Here is a 20,579-nt window from a genome sequence, read left to right on the forward strand (position 1 = left end):
TAGTGACAGAACTTGGGGGGGGGGGGGATGGTGGGTGACAGAACGCAGAGGGAGGGTGTAATAGAGTGACAGAACATGGGGGATGGGGGGTGACAGAACACAGAGGGAGGGTGACAGAGTGACTGAACACAAAGTGGCAGGGGTTGAGAGTGACAGAACACAGGGTGAGACTGACAGAACACATAAGAGTGACTGAACACGGAGTGGCAGGGCTTGAGAGCGACAGAAAACAGAACGATAGAACACAGAGAGGGTGACAGAACACAGGGGGTGACAGAGGGACAGTGACCTCCCCCACCCAGTGACCTGAACTGTTGCAGAGAAGTGATCTCCTGCTGATGCTGACCCCGGCGCTGCCTCTCTGTCCATGGTAGTCGTGATGCTTGTTGTATAGGGAACCAGAGCGCATTTTCTCTTGTGCGCTCTCGGGAATCTTGGGGCTTTAAGTCAGCGGCAGCCACCGAGCGACACTCGGTCCACAGCAGGAATATGAGGCTCTGCAACCGGGGCAGAGCTGTAACCTCCAGTGGGTCAGGTGGGGCGGTGGCGCTGTGTTCATGAAGTCTTGCTCCCTGCTTTGTCAGCCCTGCTCCTCCCGTCTCCCAGCAGTCCAGAAGAGAGACGTGTTGCTATGTAATATTCATATCACCCGCTGGACCGCTAGCCAATAGGCGCTCGCGGTCCAGCAGCCACCAGTTGATTGGCTGCTGGACCGCAAGCACCCATTGGCTAGCGGTCCAGCGTGAGAGGTGAATGTTACATTACAGTAGCAGCACGTCTCTCTCTGTAAATAATCAGCGGGCAGGGGAGCGGGGACTGGGGACGGGGAACAGGGAGGAGTGGGAAGCGGGCAGGCGATGCCGGGCGGCCTGGAGCAGGTTCCGGAACGCCGTTCCTGATGACGTCATTTTTTATGTGAGCTTCAGGAACGGCGTTCCGGACCGTTCCGGCTGAAAAATAGCCCTGGTCCTACTACAGAACCAGCTCTGCAGATTTACATTCATGCAGTTACCGGTAGTCCCTCACCAGGAAGGGGTTAATGATACATACAGTTGCAAGAAAAAGTATGTGAACCCTTTGGAATTGCCTGAATTTCTGCATAAATTGGTTATAAAATGTGTTCACAACAATAGACAAACACAGTCTGCTTAAGCTAATACCACACAAACAATTATATGTTTTCATTGAACACACCATGTAAACATTCACAATGCAGGGTGGACAAAGTATGCGAATCCTTGGATTTAATAACTGGTTGCCCCTCCTTTGGCCACAATAACCTCTAACTAACGTTTCCTATAGTTGCATATCGGACCTTCGCAACTTGGATGTCTGGTGTGAATTGTTCTCTTGAGGTCATGCCACAGCATCTCAATCGGGTTGAGGTCAGGACTCTGACTGGGCCACTCCAGAAGGTGTATTTTCTTCTCTTGAAGCCATTCTGTTGTTGATCTACTTCTGTGCTTGGGTCGTTGTCCTGTTGCATCACCCATCTTCTGTTCAGCTTCAATTGGTGGACAGATGGCTTTAAGTTCACCTGCAAAATGTCTTGATAAACTTGGGATTTTATTTTTCCGTCGATAATAGCAATCTGTCCAGGTCCTTACGCAGCAAAGTAGCCCCAAACCATGATGCTCTCTCCACCATAATTCACAGTTGGGATGAGGTTTTGATGTTGGTATTCCACACATAGGGCCTTATTTTGGTTCATTCTTTCTGACAAAATCCTTCTTAGATGGGCAAAACCATTGCCCTTATTCTGATTGGTGCGGCCGGAGCCGATTATGCGGCCAGGACCGTGCGTGCGAAACCCCGCCTTCCATACGGATCGCCAACTCCGTCCGTATGCGGTAAGAAGCTGTCCGAACGGACCGCACGTGTATTTTTCACGGAATACGCCTCCTCCATCTAAGGGAACCTCCCCCATCGCAGACCATCGAATGCAGGACCGAGTGCTCCACCAGCTCGCGCAACCTCAGACCACACGGACATTTTTCCGTGCAAAAGCAGGGATCTGGGCGGGCAGCTGACATCCGGCGATGTCATATATCCGCCCCCTACACGTGCGTCACCGCCGCATTACCATACGTACGCCCAGCGTTTTCATGGGAACGCCCATGAAACGCGGGGCGTATGCATATAGTAATGAGCCCAAATAGCCCTTCACGCCCCTCTCCACCCCCTGTTCGGAGTGTTCACATATCATGCGGGATTTGGCCGTACGCCCCGCTCTGCACATGCGCAGACACAAAACATCGGCGGGCCGAACGCACGCGGATATATCCGCACCGATCAGAATAAGGGCCCATGTGCACTGCAGGTGGGGCAGATGCAACTTGTGCAGAGAGAATTAGATTTGGGTGGGGTTTTACTTCAAAGTGAGATCTATATTGCAGTGTAAAAATAAAGCAGTCAGTATTTTCCCTGCACAGAAACAAAATTACTCATCCAAATCTAATTCTCTCTGCACATGTTACATCTGCCCCCCCTGCAGTGCACATGGTTTTGTCCATCTAAGAAGGATTTTGTCAGAAAGAATGAACCAAAATAAGGCCCATAGTGTTTGTTCTGTGTTTCTTCCAAACAACTCAACTTTGGTTTCATCTGTCCACAGAATATTTTACCAGGTGCTCTTTTGCAATGTGCACTGGCTTCCTCCATGGTGTCCTCCCATGAACTCCATTCATGTTTAGTGTTTTACACATCGTAGATTCATCAACAGTGATGTTAGCATGTGCCAGAGATTTCTGTAGGTTTTTAGCTGACACTTTTTACTGGAAGGCCACTCCTAGGGAGAGTAGCAACAGTGTTGAACTGTCACCATTTATAAAAAAAATTGTCTTACCGTGGACTGATGACCATCAAGGCTTTTAGAAATACTTTTGTAACCATTTCCAACTTTATGCTAGTCAACAATTCTTAATGGTAGGTTTTCTGAGAGCTCTTTTGTGCGAGGCATGGTTCACATCAGGCAATGCTTCTTGAGAATAGTAAACTCAAAACTGGTGTGTTTTTTTTATAGGGCAGGGCAGGTTTACCCAACAACCCCAATCTCGTCTCTGTCAGAGGCCGGCCGGGTAGCTCTAGCGCTAGCCCGGCGGCCTCCGTGCGGCATGCTGAGCATGTTGCTAAGCAACATAGACGCGGCCGCGTCACCTCGGTGCGCCGCGGCGTCACCAGGGGACGCCGCCGCGTCACCAAGCCGTGAAGCCCGCCGGACGCTCCTGCATGTGCCGGAGTCCAGGCACCTCCTCCTCCTCCTCGGCCTCAGCGGTTGCCTAGGCGACGGGGGACGCCAGGCAGCCGTACGGAGGAGGAGGGGTCACGCACGGCCGCTGGGGTAGCCAATTAGCCCCCGGCAGCTATTAGCTGCACTCCATTTAAACCCATGGCTGGGGCTATCTGGTGCCGGTTATAGCTCTGTCTTGCCCAAGAGTGTTCCTGGTCCAGCCTCAGGTTGCCTTTCCAGTCGGAGTGGTGTCCAGCCTTGGTTTCCTGCATTCCTTCATTCTTCCAGCCTGGTGGATTATCCTCTTGTCTGCTGCATACCATCTTTCAGATAAGTGGGGGTTTCTACTCATTGCCTTGGAGGTTACTGTCATTATTGTGTCAGCTATATTGTGTATTGTTACACCTGTGTGCTTTTGCAGTTCCCGATTTGGGTTCAGATTTATTGTCATTATTGTGCCAGCTATATTGTGTATTGTTACACCCGTGTACTTCGGTATTACCCTTTCGGGTCCCGATACATTTTATTATTGTTTCAGCTTCACTGTGTATTGTTAAACCTCTGTACGTGCATCTTGTTATTACTATTCCTTAGTGGGGGTATCTCCACATCACCCCTCCGGGGGCTAGTGGGTCCTCGCCTCTGGGTACGCAGTTAGTTTCCCCCTTGTTATCCTTGGCCTTGGCGGCGGCGTTGTCTCCCGTAAGACCTGGTGGCATCGGGGGCGGAGCCTGACTAACGGGCTCTGCCGAACGCGGCTATTAGAGGTGAAGTCTAGCTAAGCACGCGTCCGCCAATTCCATTCGGTGACAACGGAGTCAGGGTTGGCGAGGACACCCAGCAACCCTAACATTATAACCGGCCAAAAGACACATTACTCTGGGGGTTCCAGTTGTCAGTCATGGACCCTGCTCAACAGGCCGCTAGCCATGCCTTGGCAGGGCAGATGCACACCCTAACTCAAAGACTTCAGGAGCTCACTCTCAGGGTTAACACACAGGAGGAACAGGTACGTGGGGCCATATCCCCTGCAAGAAACCCTTAGCCTAAGATTAGTCTCCCTGATCGCTTCTCTGGGGATCGTTTGCATTTTTATAATTTCAGGGAGGCCTGTAAATTATACTTTAAACTCAGACCGGCGTCCTCTGGCTCTGAGACCCAACGTGTGGGTATTATTATCTCTCTCCTCCAGGGGGATCCTCAGACGTGGGCATTCGGCCTACCAGCCGGAGATGAGGCTCTCTCTTCGGTAAGCTCCTTTTTTAAGGCAATGGGTTTGTTGTATGATGACCCGGATAGGGCCGCATCTGCCGAAGCTAATCTCCGGGCACTGCGGCAGGGCCAAGGTACGGCCGAGGTGTATTGTACTCACTTTAGGAGGTGGGCCATAGACTCTGGCTGGAATGACCCGGCATTGCGTAGCCAGTTTAGAATTGGTTTGGCAGAATATCTTAAGGATGCCCTTGTCCATTACCCCACTCCTGCTTCTCTTGATGAGATCATGCAGTTGTCAATCAGAGTGGACCGGCGCTTTCGTGAACGCCAAAGAGAGAGAGAGTCGGGGGTGCTCCCCTCTTCTCCCTCCGGGGATTCCCTGGAGAGTACAGGGGAAGAGCCCATGCAGATAGGAGCAACCCGTCTTTCCACCTCTGAAAAGAACCGTAGGAGACTCAAGGGCTTATGCCTCTATTGTGGTGGTCAGGGTCACCGTGCTGTGGTTTGTCCTTTAAAGGTGGGAAAAGACAGGGCCTAGGTGATTTCGGGGGGATTCACTTAGGCCTATCCAGCTTTAACCCCGTAGATTCGATCATGATTCAAGTTACTGTTTCCTGTGGTACCCGAGTGTTAGAGGTTCCTGCCTTTTTGGATTGCGGCGCGGCCGGCAACTTCATGGATGTCCACCTGGTCAACTCACTAGGGTTCGACCCCATTCCCCTAGAGGGCACCCTGTCTGTTTGTGGTCTGGACGGCCTCCCGCTCTCCAATGGCAGTGTAACCTCACGCACTCCCCTTTTACGACTCTTGGTAGGAGCTCTTCACTCGGAGGAGATCTCTTTCTATCTCTTTCAATGTCCTTGGGCTCCATTAGTCTTAGGGTTACCTTGGTTACGGGAACATAGTCCCTGCATAGATTGGGCTTCAGGGGAGATAACCCAGTGGGGGTCTTATTGTACCGATAACTGTCTTTCGCTACCTCTCCGGGCCACTCACCTTGTCTCTACTTCCATACCCCGTCCCTACAGAGACTATTCTGATGTCTTTTCTAAGAGGGAAGCCGAGACATTGCCTCCTCACCGGTCTTTTGACTGCGCTATCGACCTCGTCCCTAACTCTAGACTTCCCAAGGGGCGACTGTATGCTCTTTCGGGACCAGAATCGCAGGCCATGGATCTTTATATCAAAGAGAGTCTCGAAAAGGGCTTCATTCGTCCTTCAAAGTCTCCCGTGGGCGCAGGGTTCTTTTTTGTGGAGAAGAAGGACGGATCATTACGCCCTTGTATTGATTACCGGGCCCTGAACAAAATCACCATAAAGAATTCTTACCCGTTGCCTCTCATTTCTGTCCTATTTGACCAAATTCGGGAGGCTGTTATTTTTTCAAAGATTGATTTGAGGGGAGCCTACAACCTCATCAGAATTCGCCGGGGAGACGAGTGGAAGACCGCCTTCAATACCCACTCTGGCCACTATGAATACCTGGTAATGCCTTTTGGGTTGGCCAATGCTCCCGCAGTGTTTCAGGATTTCATCAACGAGGTGCTCCGTCCGTTTCTGGGGTTATTTGCTGTTGTATACCTGGATGATATTTTAATTTTTTCAAAAAACCTTTCTGAGCATCGGCAGCATGTCCGTATGGTCCTCCAAAAACTGCGGGAGAACCAGTTGTACGCCAAGCTGGAAAAATGTGATTTTGAAGTTCCTCAGATCTCTTTTCTTGGCTATGTTATCTCCCCCAAGGGTTTCTCGATGGATCCATGTAAGGTTCAGGCCATCCTGTCTTGGGCGCGCCCCTCAAACCTTAAAGCGGTTCAGAGGTTCCTAGGATTCGCCAATTATTATCGTAAATTCATTCGATCTTTTTCTGATATTGTTGCCCCTATTGTCGAATTGACCCGTAAAGGGGCAGACCCCCAGAACTGGTCTCCGCAGGCCTTGGTTTCATTTGAGAGGTTAAAGAAGGCTTTCTGTTCGGCTCCCATTCTTCATCATCCAGATCCCAGAAATGCGTTCCTTGTTGAGGTAGACGCCTCGGATATTGGGGCCGGAGCTGTCCTCTCTCAGAAAAGTGAACATGATCAAAAAGTCCACCCGTGTGCCTACTTTTCTCGCAAATTTTCTGCAGCTGAGAGGAATTATGATGTGGGTAATCGGGAGCTTTTGGCCATAAAGTGGGCTTTTGAGGAGTGGCGACATTGGCTGGAAGGAGCAGAACATGTCATAACAGTAATCACGGACCATAAGAACTTGGCCTACATCGAGTCGGCCAAACGATTGAATCCGCGACAAGTGCGGTGGGCTTTGTTTTTTACCAGGTTCCGTTTTATCATCACCTTCAGACCTGGTCCCAAGAACACGAAAGCAGATGCGCTTTCCCGTAGTTTTCAGACCACTCAAAGTACCCGACTTGATGAAACTCCCATAGTCCCGTCTTCTGTCATCTTTGCGGGGTTGACCCAAGATTTGGCATCTCGCATTCTTGCTTCTCAGTCCCGGGCTCCCCGGAACACTCCGCAAGATCGTCTTTTTGTGCCCAAGAATCTGCGAGAATTGGTCCTCAGAGATTTTCATTCCAGTAAAGTCACTGGACATCCAGGAATCACCAAGACCAGTGTTCCCTCTAAGCTGTGCGCACGTGCGCGCGCACACAACTCGACGAGCGTGCGCACAGACATTACAACAGAGCGCACAAAGCAGCAGTGGTCCCTTTTTGCAGTTGTGGACTCAATTAATGTGTGTTTCACCCATTAACTACATTGTGTACTGTATTTTGAATGTTTAAATGTTTAATATCATTTTGAAGTAAAGTTAACACAAATGCTGAACGTCATTTTCCAGTTATATATAAGTGACGCACAAAAATGTAAATTTCATTCCAAAGTTGCACAGCCAAAATCTTTAGCCGCACACAGCCTTCGTAAAATTAGAGGGAACATTGACCAAGACCCTTGAACATTTGTCCAGAGCAGTCTGGTGGCCCACCATGAAGCAGGACGTATCCCACTTCATTTCCTCTTGCCTCAGCTGTGCTCAGCATAAGTCTTCTCGATCATCTCCTGTGGGTCAACTCCTTCCTTTGTCTATTCCGGAAAGACCATGGTCCCATATTTCCATGGATTTATTGTTGACCTTCCTTCATCTGCCCATTTTACCACCATTTGGGTCACTGTCGATAGGTTTAGCAAAATGGCACACTTTATTCCCTTACACAAACTCCCCACTGCCAGGGAGCTAGCCCAATTATTCATTACTCACATCTTTAGGCTTCATGGTCTTCCTTTGGACATAGTTTCGGACAGAGGTTCCCAGTTCGTGGCCCGGTTTTGGAGGTGTTTCTGCTCTAGTCTGGGGATACGGGTCAGCCTCTCTTCCGGGTATCATCCACAGTCCAATGGTCAAACCGAAAGAGTCAACCAGGCATTGGAGCAATATTTACGTTGCTTTGTATTTAAATGTCAGACCAATTGGGCAGATCTGGTACCTTTGGCTGAATTTTCCTATAATAACGCCTACCATGTGGCATCTAAGAGCTCGCCCTTTTTATGCAATTTCGGTTTTCATCCCAAATGTAATTCTTTCGACATTCCCATGGAAAAGCCTCGCTCTCCCTCCACTGCGGTGTCTTCTCTCAAAAAGGCTTGGAAGAAAGTCCACCTGGCTCTTAGACAATCTTCAGCACGGTCTAAGGTCTTTTTTGATAGACACAGGAGACCATGTCTTTTTAAGGTGGGTCAAAGGGTCTGGTTGTCGACTCGTCATATCAAGATTCGCCAGAAATGTCCTAAACTAGGACCTAAGTTCATTGGTCCATTCCTTATTACCAAGCAAATCAATCCAGTAGCTTTTAGATTACAGTTACCCAGATCATTGAGAATCAATAATGTCTTTCATTGTTCTCTTTTCAAACCTGTCTCGTCATCTTCCCACTTCAGTCAGACTTGTAAACCAGTCATGGTCCAGGGCCATAAAGAGTTTCTGGTCGAACGGGTCCTGGATTCCAAGATCACCCGGGGTCAATTGAAGTTCCTGGTTCATTGGCAAGGCTTCGGGGATGAAGAGAGATCCTGGGTGTCGGATAGATTGCTTCATGCTCCCAGATTAAAGGCGGAGTTCTTTAAGAAATTTCCTTTTAAACCAGGCTTTAAGGGTTCGGTGACCCCTCCTCAATGGGGGGGTACTGTCAGAGGCCGGCCGGGTAGCTCTAGCGCTAGCCCGGCGACCTCCGTGCGGCATGCTGAGCATGTTGCTAAGCAACATAGACGCGGCCGCGTCACCTCGGTGCGCCGCGGCGTCACCAGGGGACGCCGCCGCGTCACCAAGCCGCGAAGCCCGCCGGACGCTCCTGCATGTGCCGGAGTCCAGGCACCTCCTCCTCGGCCTCAGTGGTTGCCTAGGCGACGGGGGACGCCAGGCAGCCGTACAGAGGAGGAGGGGTCACGCACGGCCGCTGGGGTAGCCAATTAGCCCCCGGCAGCTATTAGCTGCACTCCATTTAAACCCATGGCTGGGGCTATCTGGTGCCGGTTATAGCTCTGTCTTGCCCAAGAGTGTTCCTGGTCCAGCCTCAGGTTGCCTTTCCAGTCGGAGTGGTGTCCAGCCTTGGTTTCCTGCATTCCTTCATTCTTCCAGCCTGGTGGATTATCCTCTTGTCTGCTGCATACCATCTTTCAGATAAGTGGGGGTTTCTACTCATTGCCTTGGAAGTTACTGTCATTATTGTGTCAGCTATATTGTGTATTGTTACACCTGTGTGCTTTTGCAGTTCCCGATTTGGGTTCAGATTTATTGTCATTATTGTGCCAGCTATATTGTGTATTGTTACACCCGTGTACTTCGGTATTACCCTTTCGGGTCCCGATACATTTTATTATTGTTTCAGCTTCACTGTGTATTGTTACACCTCTGTACGTGCATCTTGTTATTACTATTCCTTAGTGGGGGTATCTCCACATCACCCCTCCGGGGGCTAGTGGGTCCTCGCCTCTGGGTACGCAGTTAGTTTCCCCCTTGTTATCCTTGGCCTTGGCGGCGGCGTTGTCTCCCGTAAGACCTGGTGGCATCGGGGGCGGAGCCTGACTAACGGGCTCTGCCGAACGCGGCTATTAGAGGTAAAGTCTAGCTAAGCACGCGTCCGCCAATTCCATTCGGTGACAACGGAGTCAGGGTTGGCGAGGACACCCAGCAACCCTAACAGTCTCATTGATTGGACTCCAGGTTGGCTGACTCCTGACTCCATTTAACTCTTGGAGAAGTTATTACCCTAGGGGATCACATACTTTGTCTACCCTGCACTGTGAATGTTTACATGGTGTGTTCAATAAAAACATGAGAACATATCATTGTTTGTGTTGTATTAGTTTACGCAGACAGTGTTTGTCTATTGTTGTGACTTCGATGTAGATTAGAACACATTTTATGACCAATTTATGCAGAAACCATTTAATTCCAAAGGGTTCACATACTTTTTCTTGCAACTGTAGGTGAGGAGGGGGGGACCGTGGTGAGACCAGTCACATACTTGTTCTCAAAGTTCCAGATGCGAACAGAATGGTCCAATGAGCAGGTAGCGATGAGGGGTTTTCGGATACAGACGCTCAGGCCGGTGATGGCAGAGGAATGCCAAGACTCAGTCAGGAACTCAAAATGGGCATCATCACCCTGTAAGAGGAATGGACAGTGCATCCGCAGATGAGAAGTGACGCAGCAGACAGGACATTGTCTGGCTGTGATATATGACATATGATCACACAGCAAAGTGCTAGACCCGTCATCCACAAATACATATATACTCTCAGCTACTATATAATTGTCAAGGTGCACCTCTCAGACATGGGAGTACCAACAGAAGACCTCTGTATGTTACTGGGACTAAACTGCGACAACATAAACATATGAGCTGCTGTAAGATGTAATGATAGCGGATATAAAAGTCAGTGCTAATGGGGAAGAGTAAAGGGGATCGGGAGGCTACATCTACACGGTCTTGTTGGACAGTCAATAGTAGACAGATTGGAAAGGTTGACAGATGAAAGACTGACAGTACTTCAAGGTGCATAGAAGTACAGTAGCATGTTTTATTGGTGGAGTAATATGTACAATAAGTATAGTATAACACTAGTGTGTGTGTGTGTGTGAATATATATATATATATATATAAACAAACACACACACACATACTAGTAAGCCTGCTCAAAGCAAAAGCTTCAAAAACTAGTCTGCTACCTTCTGTGGGTTATGATATAAAACATCTACAGTGTCTAGGTCTACAATCATATGGTCGACAGTCTCAAGGTTGACAGGGTCCAGAGGTTGACGGTCAAAAGGTCGGAAGGTCGACTTCAAAAAGGTCGACATGGTCATACGGACGACATTTGTTTTTTTTAATGTTTTAGGGTGTCTATGTCGACATAGGTCAACATGGACACTGTTTAAGTGTACCGCGTCCCCTCGCATGGCTCGCTGCGCTCACCATGCTTCGGGCTTGGTGCCTTACTGCGCTCGGCACACTATTTTATTCTCCCTCCACACCCTACTGGATGGCAGGGCATGAAATACCTCCTGTCGGCACATGTCAGCTGAAAATGTAGTAAAAAATTGCAAGTCAACCTTTTCTATGTTGACATTTTGACCATGTCGACCTTTTGACTGTCGGCCTTTAAACCCTGTCGACCATTAGTGGTCGACCATATGTCATTCTATGATCAGTCCGGATACCCCTTCTGTGTTTGTCCATGTGTGATAAAGAGATGTAGTTTCACTCTCTGCCAACAGATGGCAGGGTTTCGGAGACTCGGACACCTTTATTTAAAAACTTTCATCACTTTGCACTCAAAGGGATAAAAGTTATTTTTTAACATAAAATCAAAAACATGATGAACAGTGTCAGAATTCTTTCTCCCCACTTCTCATTATGAAGGCCGGGGATCACAAAAGTAAGGAAAACCCGATGCGTTTTGTCTCTTGTCGAGACTTCATCAGGGGTACATCATCGGTTGTGAATATGGATAGCATATAAGCACACTGAGCTGATTACAAGGACATTTCTTCCCTTAACTGTATCGTAATTGATAAATCAATCAGATTAATGAACGACCTGGTTCAGGTGGAGTTCCAAAAGGGGTGGATTTGACCCCAGTTTACTCTATGGCACTTCTGCAGTGGTTTCCTACACATACATGCACCTTGCACCACCTATGTAGTGGAAAGGATTTATATATGTACTAGTCAAAATGACGGCTTAGTCCTTATCTGCTCCTATATCCAATCTCTGTCCTTACAGCTCCCTCTCTCCATATGCAGGAAGTTGGAAACAGATCATTTTGCTTTCACTTTGTTAAGCAGTACAGTAATTTGGTCTGTCCAGTGGCCTCTAGTGGCCAGTGGCTGTACTTTACCTCAGGTGAGGCGTAGTTCAGCTTTTATATATATATATATATATATATAGATCCTGTGTTTGCCTGGTGACCAGTGTAATGCGCTCTGTCATTGCTCGTGCATCTTACCTTAGTAATTTCGGCAGAGGACAGGGCAATGCTGTAGAGCTGACTCTTATTGGTACTGATGAGAACGGTCTCCTCCGAGGGGCTCAGACACACACACAGAACCTCCTGCTGCTCTGACAGACTGGGGTCACTGCTATGCTCATTTTGTGGGATCTGCCAGAGAAATGTAGGGAAGAAAACAGACATATTCTTATAAGTGTTACAGAACCGTATATATACAGTATATTGATAACAGCAGCTGATCCCTTATTTACTCTAATATTCCGGCCTCTCTTGTAAAGTTCTCGATCTTCTACTTTCTCAAAGATAGAGACTCTGCCGGCGCCCCCGGAGCAAAGGAATCCTTTGGAATAGACCGAAATAGAATGAATGCGCACATGAGGCGAGTCAGCGCTGTCCAATGTGGAAGAAGTACTGCAAAAAGACAGAGATACGTGCTGGGATGTTACACAGCAAACATATTGGATTCATAAGATATTCAACTACTTAATGTGATCTGTCAACAATGCACATGGACAGTCATTCTGTGTAATCATCCTTATTCTCTAATAATTCCTAATATTATACATTGTAACTGGCACTACTGGGGACAGGATATGTAACTGGCACTACTGGGGACAGGATATGTAACTGGCACTACTGGGGACAGGATATGTAACTGGCACTACTGGGGACATGATATGTAACTGGCACTACTGGGGACAGGATATGTAACTGGTACTACTGGGGACATGATATGTAACTGGCACTACTGGGGACATGATATGTAACTGGCACTACTGGGGACATGATATGTAACTGGCACTACTGGGGACAGGATATGTAACTGGCACTACTGGGGACATGATATGTAACTGGCACTACTGGGGACAGGATATGTAACTGGCACTACTGGGGACAGGATATGTAACTGGCACTACTGGGGACAGGATATGTAACTGGCACTACTGGGGACATGATATGTAACTGGCACTACTGGGGACATGATATGTAACTGGCACTACTGGGGACATGATATGCAACTGGCACTACTGGGGACAGGATATGTAACTGGCACTACTGGGGACATGATATGTAACTGGCACTACTGGGGACATGATATGTATCTGGCACTACTGGGGACATGATATGTAGCTGGCACTACTGGGGACATGATATGTAACTGGCACTACTGAGGACATGATATGTAACTGGCACTACTGGGGACATGATATGTAACTGGCACTACTGGGGACAGGATATGTAACTGACACTACTGGGGACAGGATATGTAACTGACACTACTGGGGACATGATATGTAACTGGCACTACTGGGGACATGATATGTAACTTGCACTACTGGGGACAGGATATGTAACTGGCACTACTGGGGACATGCTATGTAACTGGCACTACTGGGGACATGCTATGTAACTGGCACTACTGGGGACAGGATATGTAACTGGCACTACTGGGGACATGATATGTAACTGGCACTACTGGGGACAGGATATGTAACTGGCACTACTGGGGACATATGTAACTGGCACTACTGGGGACATGATATGTAACTGGCACTACTGGGGACAGAATATGTAACTGGCACTGCTGGGGACATATGTAACTGGCACTACTGAGGACATGATATGTAACTGCCACTACTGAGGACATGATATGTAACTGGCACTACTGGGGACATATGTAACTGGCACTACTGAGGACATGATATGTAACTGCCACTACTGAGGACATGATATGTAACTGGCACTACTGGGGACATATGTAACTGCCACTACTGGGGACATGATATGTAACTGGCACTACTGGGGACATATGTAACTGGCACTACTGAGGACATGATATGTAACTGGCACTACTGGGGACATGATATGTAACTGGCACTACTGAGGACATGATATGTAACTGACACTACTGGGGACATGATATGTAACTGGCACTACTGGGGACATGATATGTAACTGGCACTACTGGGGACAGGATATGTAACTGGCACTACTGGGGACATATGTAACTGGCACTACTGGGGACATGATATGTAACTGGCACTACTGGGGACAGGATATGTAACTGGCACTACTGGGGACATATGTAACTGGCACTACTGAGGACATGATATGTAACTGCCACTACTGAGGACATGATATGTAACTGGCACTACTGGGGACATATGTAACTGGCACTACTGAGGACATGATATGTAACTGCCAATACTGAGGACATGATATGTAACTGGCACTACTGGGGACATATGCAGGGCCGTAACTAGGGGGGGGCTGGGGGGTCACGCGCACCGGGCGCTACATGGTCGGGGCGCTGTCGGGCCAGGCAGCGGGGACCCGGGGACGATGGGAGTAACGTTCCCTTTGTGTTGGCGGCGGGAGTGATCTCAGCCTTCCCCTGCTGACGGGGAGCTGCACAGGCCACGGACACTGGAAGGAAGACGGAGCAGGTGATAAAAACCCGGAGACCTCGCTGCTGGAGCTTCCCCGCGTGCAGCCCGAGCCCGGAACAGACCAACTGCTGCTCTGTCAGGGGGGGGATCCCGCACCCACACGCCGCTCACTAGCCGGCTCCCTGAGGTACGTCGGCGCGTTGTGGGGATGTCCCAGAGCCGGCGCTGTGTACGTCAGGTGATTGACGCTATACACAGGAGAAACTGCGGCAGACACAGCACCGACCCCCTGTATATCCCGTATTATGGACTACTCCGCAGTCCCCGGACCCCGCTGCACAACAGAGGTATGTGGGCGCAGGATTCGCTCAGCCTCCGGGGCCAGGGGCAAGGCAGTCATTTGCCCCCCCCCAGTCAGGGGGGGGGGTGGGTGGGAGCAAAAGACTGCCTTGCCCCGGGCGCCGGAAACCCTAGTTTCGGCCCTGACATATGTAACTGCCACTACTGGGGACATGATATGTAACTGGCACTACTGGGGATATATGTAACTGGCACTACTGAGGACATGATATGTAACTGGCACTACTGAGGACATGATATGTAACTGGCACTACTGGGGACATGATATGTAACTGGCACTACGGAGGACATGATATGTAACTGACACTACTGGGGACATGATATGTAACTGGCACTACTGGGGACATGATATGTAACTGGCACTACTGGGGACATAATATGTAACTGGCACTACTGGGGACATGATATGTATCTGGCACTACTGGGGACATGATATGTAACTGGCACTACTGGGGACATGATTGGGGACATGATATGTATCTGTCACTACTGGGAACATGATTGGGGACATGATAGGTAACTGTTACTACTGGGGACATCTGTCACTGGAACTAATGGGGACATTGGTAACTGGCACTACTGGGGACATCTGTCACTACTGTGGATATCTGTAACTGGCACTACTGGGGACATCTGTATCTTGCACTACTGGGGACATCTGTAACTTGCACTACTGGGGACGTGATATTTAACTGGCACTACTTGGGACAACTGTAACTGGCACTACTGGGGACATCTGTCACTGGCACTACTGGGGCATGATATGTAACTGGCACTACTGGGGACATCGGTACTTGTGTATTATCAGGGCGCCCGATTTAATGTAAATCGAATACGATATTGCATCCGATTTATCGGCCGAATTGCGGCCGATTTTTGGCCGATTTGATCTGCTATGCGATTTAGCATCCGATTTGCATCCGATTTTCGGCCGATTTTCTGCCATTTCCTGCCGATTTGCATGCTATTCTATCCTTGCACACCCCCAGGTACTATGCGATGGTATGCGATGCGATTTTCGGTGGAAATGCCCCATATTGTACAATTAAATATCGCATAGCATTACATGCCAGCAAGTGGCATGCAATGCGATTCGCAATGTTAAATGCACCCCCATTGTCAACGACACCCCCACTATCAACGCCAACCCGAAGCGTGGCGAGCGCAGCGAGCCCGCGAGGGGCGGCGGTACGCGTCCTCCAACCTTTTCATACCCCCACTATCCCTGTCGGCGTGGAGTCGATTTCAGATAGTGTGGCGAGCCACCGAGCCCGAAGCGTGGCGAGCGCAGCGAGCCCCACGAGGGGACGCGGATTACTTTACATGTATTCCGTGTCCCCTCACGGGGCTCGCTGCGCTCGCCACGCTTCGGGCTCGGTGGCTCACTGCGCTCGCCACACTGTCTAAAATCGACTTTACGCCGACGTGTATAGTGGGGGTATGAAAAGGTCGGAGGACGCGTACCGCCGCCCCGCGCGGGCTCGCTGCGCTCGCCACGCTTCGGGTTGGGGTTGATAGTGGGGGTGGCGTTGACAATGGGGGTGTATTTAACATTGTAAGCACCCATCAGGGTGCTTGTACAATATAAAATCGAATTGCATCAGATGCGATGCACTACGATGGAAATCGGGTTTGTGCAAGGTGTGCAATGATGGAACAGCATGCAAATCGGTCGGAAAACGCGAAAAACTGGCTTAAAATCGGCCACAAAATCACATCCGATTTTTGCATGCGATTTGCGGCCGATTTCGCGGGCGCCCTGATAATACACAAGTACCGGGACATCTGTAACTAGCACTACTGGGGACATAGGGGTATAGGGCGGACTAAATGGGTACGCCGGGTCATCCGACCCGGCTCCCATTTACATCAATGCAGGACATGCAACCTGCGGACCGCAGCTTCCGCAGGTTGGATGGGGGGAGGGGGGGCACAGACAGCCTGCGCTGCTATCTGCTATACCCTGCAGACAGCAGCGGAGGAGGTGAATGGATGCCATTGTGCGGCATCCATTCACCTCCCGGACGACGGCTGGTGGGGTACACGGGGGCTGAGGGAAGCCCAGCAGCTTACCTTGATGCTGGGCTGCGGTCGGGGCGCCTGGGCCAGCCGGGACACACCTGAGCCAGCGGTCCCGGCGTGGATGACCGCGGTCCCGGCGATTGGAGATGATGTCATCTCCAAGCGCCGCCTCCGTCTACACTGCGGGTGGGCACCACAGTGTAAATGGAGTAAATCCCGGATCCGACCCGACTTGGATCCTTCTTCCAAATGCCGGGTCAGATCCGGGATTTTTGGTGTAAAAGGGGTATTACTAAGATGGGAATTCTATTTCAGATGGGATGCTGACATTGGTAACCAATCAGATACTATTATTATTGTGATTCTGCTGTTCAGGGCAACTCTTCTAAGTTCAGTTTCTCACACAATAATTTTCAGATAATCCCCCAACCATGAGGTATAGTTACCGGCTTTCGTCCGTTAGGCTTCGTTTTTCGGACAGGCCAAGGCGTACGTCTTCTCCACTGATGTTATATTCCCACCGCAGATCCCCAGACTCCCACAGACAGAGTTTGCCATTGTCCGTTCCGCAGATGACGCGGTCTTCAGACAGCCACGTGTGGCACAGAAAGTTCTGGGCCTCCACTTTCTGGAAGTTGATTTGTTTCAGGTTCCCCTCAATGTAACGAAACAATTTGAATACCCCATTGGCCGTGACGCAGATCTGTGTGTTGTCATGGGGGTTGAAGCTCACCTAGAATTTTAAAAAAGGTTGAATATTGAGATTTCTGGTCATCAACTGGACACAGATTATGGAGCTGTTTGTAATGTAGACTTTGGCAAACAAAACTTTTCATTGCGCTGACTGGCAGAGGATTCTGGGAGTTATGTCTTCTCAACACACAGGTGCAGTTTCCTCGCCCATAAAAACGTATTACTCCATTGACACTAGTATTTATTTATTTATAGCAACACATTACCTGATAAACTGAGTTATTATGACTTTCTATCCTCACAGTTGCCATCACTTTGTGCTTCTCCCACATCCAGAAGACGATCTGCCACTCGGGAAACCCTGACTGAGCCACGAGGTACTTGGAGTCCGGGGAAAAAGCAATACTGACAAACTCTTGGGCTTGGAATTCAGGAACGCTCAGCACTTTACGCTTCTTGAACGGCGTGGACGCCAAGTCGTAGACTGTGATTGTCGCTTTGTCTGAGCCCTTCTCGGACATGGCGAGGTAACGATGGTTGGGGCTGATTGCTAGTGCCAGCATGCCCTGACTCTTCTCCGAGCCTGTGAGTGTAAGTGATGCCAAATGAGACCAAGATGCCACCTCAATATGTTGCTCTGGATGAACAAGACACATCTAAAGCTTGCGTCGTCTTCCCGATCCTGACATTTCTAAGATTGTTCATAATACTAAACATACCTCATGCGGCTCCACCACCCCAACTGACCATTGTTAGATGACCTCTGTGCTCGAGCTGGACTGGTCTTCTACTCTTCTTCTCTTATAACGTCTGACTCCTGCCTCATAGACTTCTCCTGTGCTTCTCAGAGGTTATGGAACCTCTTACTATTCCCTATATTATTCTGTCCTTCAAATGTTACCTGCAGATGCCGCTCTTTATAGAGACTTAGGTGCACTAAGATTCAAAGAGTGATAAAATGGACAACAGCCAATCACCTCTTAACTGACATGTCACAGACTGTGTTTGCAAAATGACACGCAAGAACTGATTGATTGGTTGGTTGCTTATCACTCTCATTTTTATCACTTCTGAAGCTTAGTGCATCTGGCCCTTATTCTCTCTGATCCAGGCTACTCAAATGTATTGCTCCACCTCTTACACCACCAGTGCAGGTCACATTTCCACCCATCCAAACATACAGATGGAGCTAGCTCCTGTGCCTCGTATTTATTCCTAACCTCGTGAGGTTTAACATAAGCAGAGGCCTTCATGCCTGTCAGGTGTAGCTTAATGGGATCATTGGATAGACAGCAACTAGGTCTACAAGCATTATGTCGACACCACTAAGTCAACATGCATCGAGGTCGACATGCAGGAAGGTTGACATGCAGGAAGGTCAACATGGCTGAAAGTCGACAGGGTCATTGGGTCGACACAAGCATTAGTTCGAAATGTTGAAGGTCGACATGGGGTTTTTCACGCTGAAACGTAGCACCTTGCAATAGCTGATAGGACCAGCCTCAGTGAGAGAACATGCCACATATATGTGAACCTGTATATGTCCTATCACTGTGCGTTCCAATGGAGTATTTCAGTTGTTTAGCTGTAGGAGATAATACATAGCTCCTGCACAATAGCGGCCCAGCGTATCCACACTAATGTGCACAAGGGCAGGGCCGGCGCCACCACTAGGCAAATCTAGGCATTTGCCTAGGGCGCCAGCCACTGGAGGGCGGCATTTTGACCCCCCCCCCCATGCCGCCCGGGTACCTGTCCTGTGGCGCTGTGTATTTCAAGCTGGTGGCGGAGGCAGCGGGGGTCCCTGCAGTCCATTAGAAATAACGAGCGCTATCCGCCGGGCTATGCGGAAGCGCTTCTGTTGTGAAAACACTGGCAGCACGGCGCACGCTGATCTCAGCCAATCAGCGTGCTGCCAGTGTTTTCACAACAGAAGCGCTTCCGCATAGCCCGGCGGATAGCGCTCGTTATTTCTAATGGACCCCCGCTGCCTCCGGCGCCAGATTTAAATACACAGCGCCGCAGGACAGGTACCCCCCTCCCCCGGCACCGGACAGCGCCGCAGGACAGGTACCTCCCTCCCCCGGCACCGGACAGCGCCGCAGGACAGGTACCCCCTCCCCCGGCACCGGGGCGCCCCCACCCCGACTCGCCTGGGGCGCTCCGGTGCCTTGCACCGGCCCTGCACAAGGGTCTTACCTGGGATGAACTTCTGCCATTTCTGATCTACGTTGTACTTTATACAGTTGTTACCGGATGGGAAGATGATGGTTTGTTCGTCAAAGTAACAGATGTTATTAAGAACTTGTGCCCTGAGTCCAAAGATGTAATGTGACTGAGCCACAATCACCGACATGGTGTACTAAGGAGGATGAGCCTGCAAAACAGGGCTGGGCATTAGGAGGGGGAGACATAAGGATATAAGGAGCTATGGAAGTGAATTGACTTGGAATGGGTGAGTGCTGATCCTCTCTCTCTCTCTCTCTCTCTCTCTCTCTCTCTCTCTATAGTGTATATATATATATATATATATATATACATACACACACGTAGGGGATAAATATGATAATTGTAAGGATTATAGAGGATATATATGATATACATGTGATGTGACATATATAGGGGAAGCACATGTGATATTTAGAGAACAAGCTTAGTATGTATATATATATATGGGGTACATGATTGGGGACAAACATTTGCTATATATGTGGAATACATATGACACAGTAAGGTCACACATGGGATACATAGGGGTACATGTATATGTGTGTAGGGAATACATAGGGGACACACAGAACATGAAGAAGAAAAGAGAAAGAAGTATTCCTATAAAGGGCAGTGGGCACTCTAGGTTGGCATGTAATTGCTTCTTGTTATGCTCTTGCAATTACAGAGTGAACCACATTACAGAGCATAAACAGAAGCAATGAGATGCCAACCTGGAGGGCCCTGTATAGGAATACTTCTTTCTCTTTTCTTCAAGTTATATACATATTCCTGGGTGCACCCCCATCTTTTTTTTGGGGGGGGGGGGGGGGGAACAAATATATACTGAGATAATATAGGGATTGGAAGGCAATAACAATCATACAGGCTGTTCTGATTCACAGGCTCTCTTTTTGGAAACACAAAACATATAAAGTAGATACGTATGGGATA

The 20,579-nt window shown here is 49.2% G+C and overlaps 1 protein-coding gene across 1 annotated transcript in view; it reads right to left on the reverse strand.

The window, feature by feature from the left end:
* CFAP57 (cilia and flagella associated protein 57) overlaps positions 1-20,579 on the reverse strand; it is a 40,550-nt gene that overhangs the window by 18,327 nt on the left and 1,644 nt on the right. Inside the window, exons 2-7 of the mRNA XM_083157581.1 lie at positions 19,617-19,794; positions 17,684-18,000; positions 17,171-17,457; positions 12,204-12,363; positions 11,950-12,102; positions 9,966-10,105 (exon numbers count right to left, since the gene is read on the reverse strand). Coding sequence (XP_083013707.1) covers positions 9,966-10,105; positions 11,950-12,102; positions 12,204-12,363; positions 17,171-17,457; positions 17,684-18,000; positions 19,617-19,773 — 1,214 coding nt within the window. The 5' untranslated portion in view covers positions 19,774-19,794. The remainder of the gene's footprint in view (positions 1-9,965; positions 10,106-11,949; positions 12,103-12,203; positions 12,364-17,170; positions 17,458-17,683; positions 18,001-19,616; positions 19,795-20,579) is intronic.

This window comes from Crinia signifera, chromosome 8 (assembly GCF_055691185.1).
Source record: "Crinia signifera chromosome 8, ASM5569118v1, whole genome shotgun sequence".
In the NCBI taxonomy this organism is placed as follows: domain Eukaryota; kingdom Metazoa; phylum Chordata; class Amphibia; order Anura; family Myobatrachidae; genus Crinia; species Crinia signifera.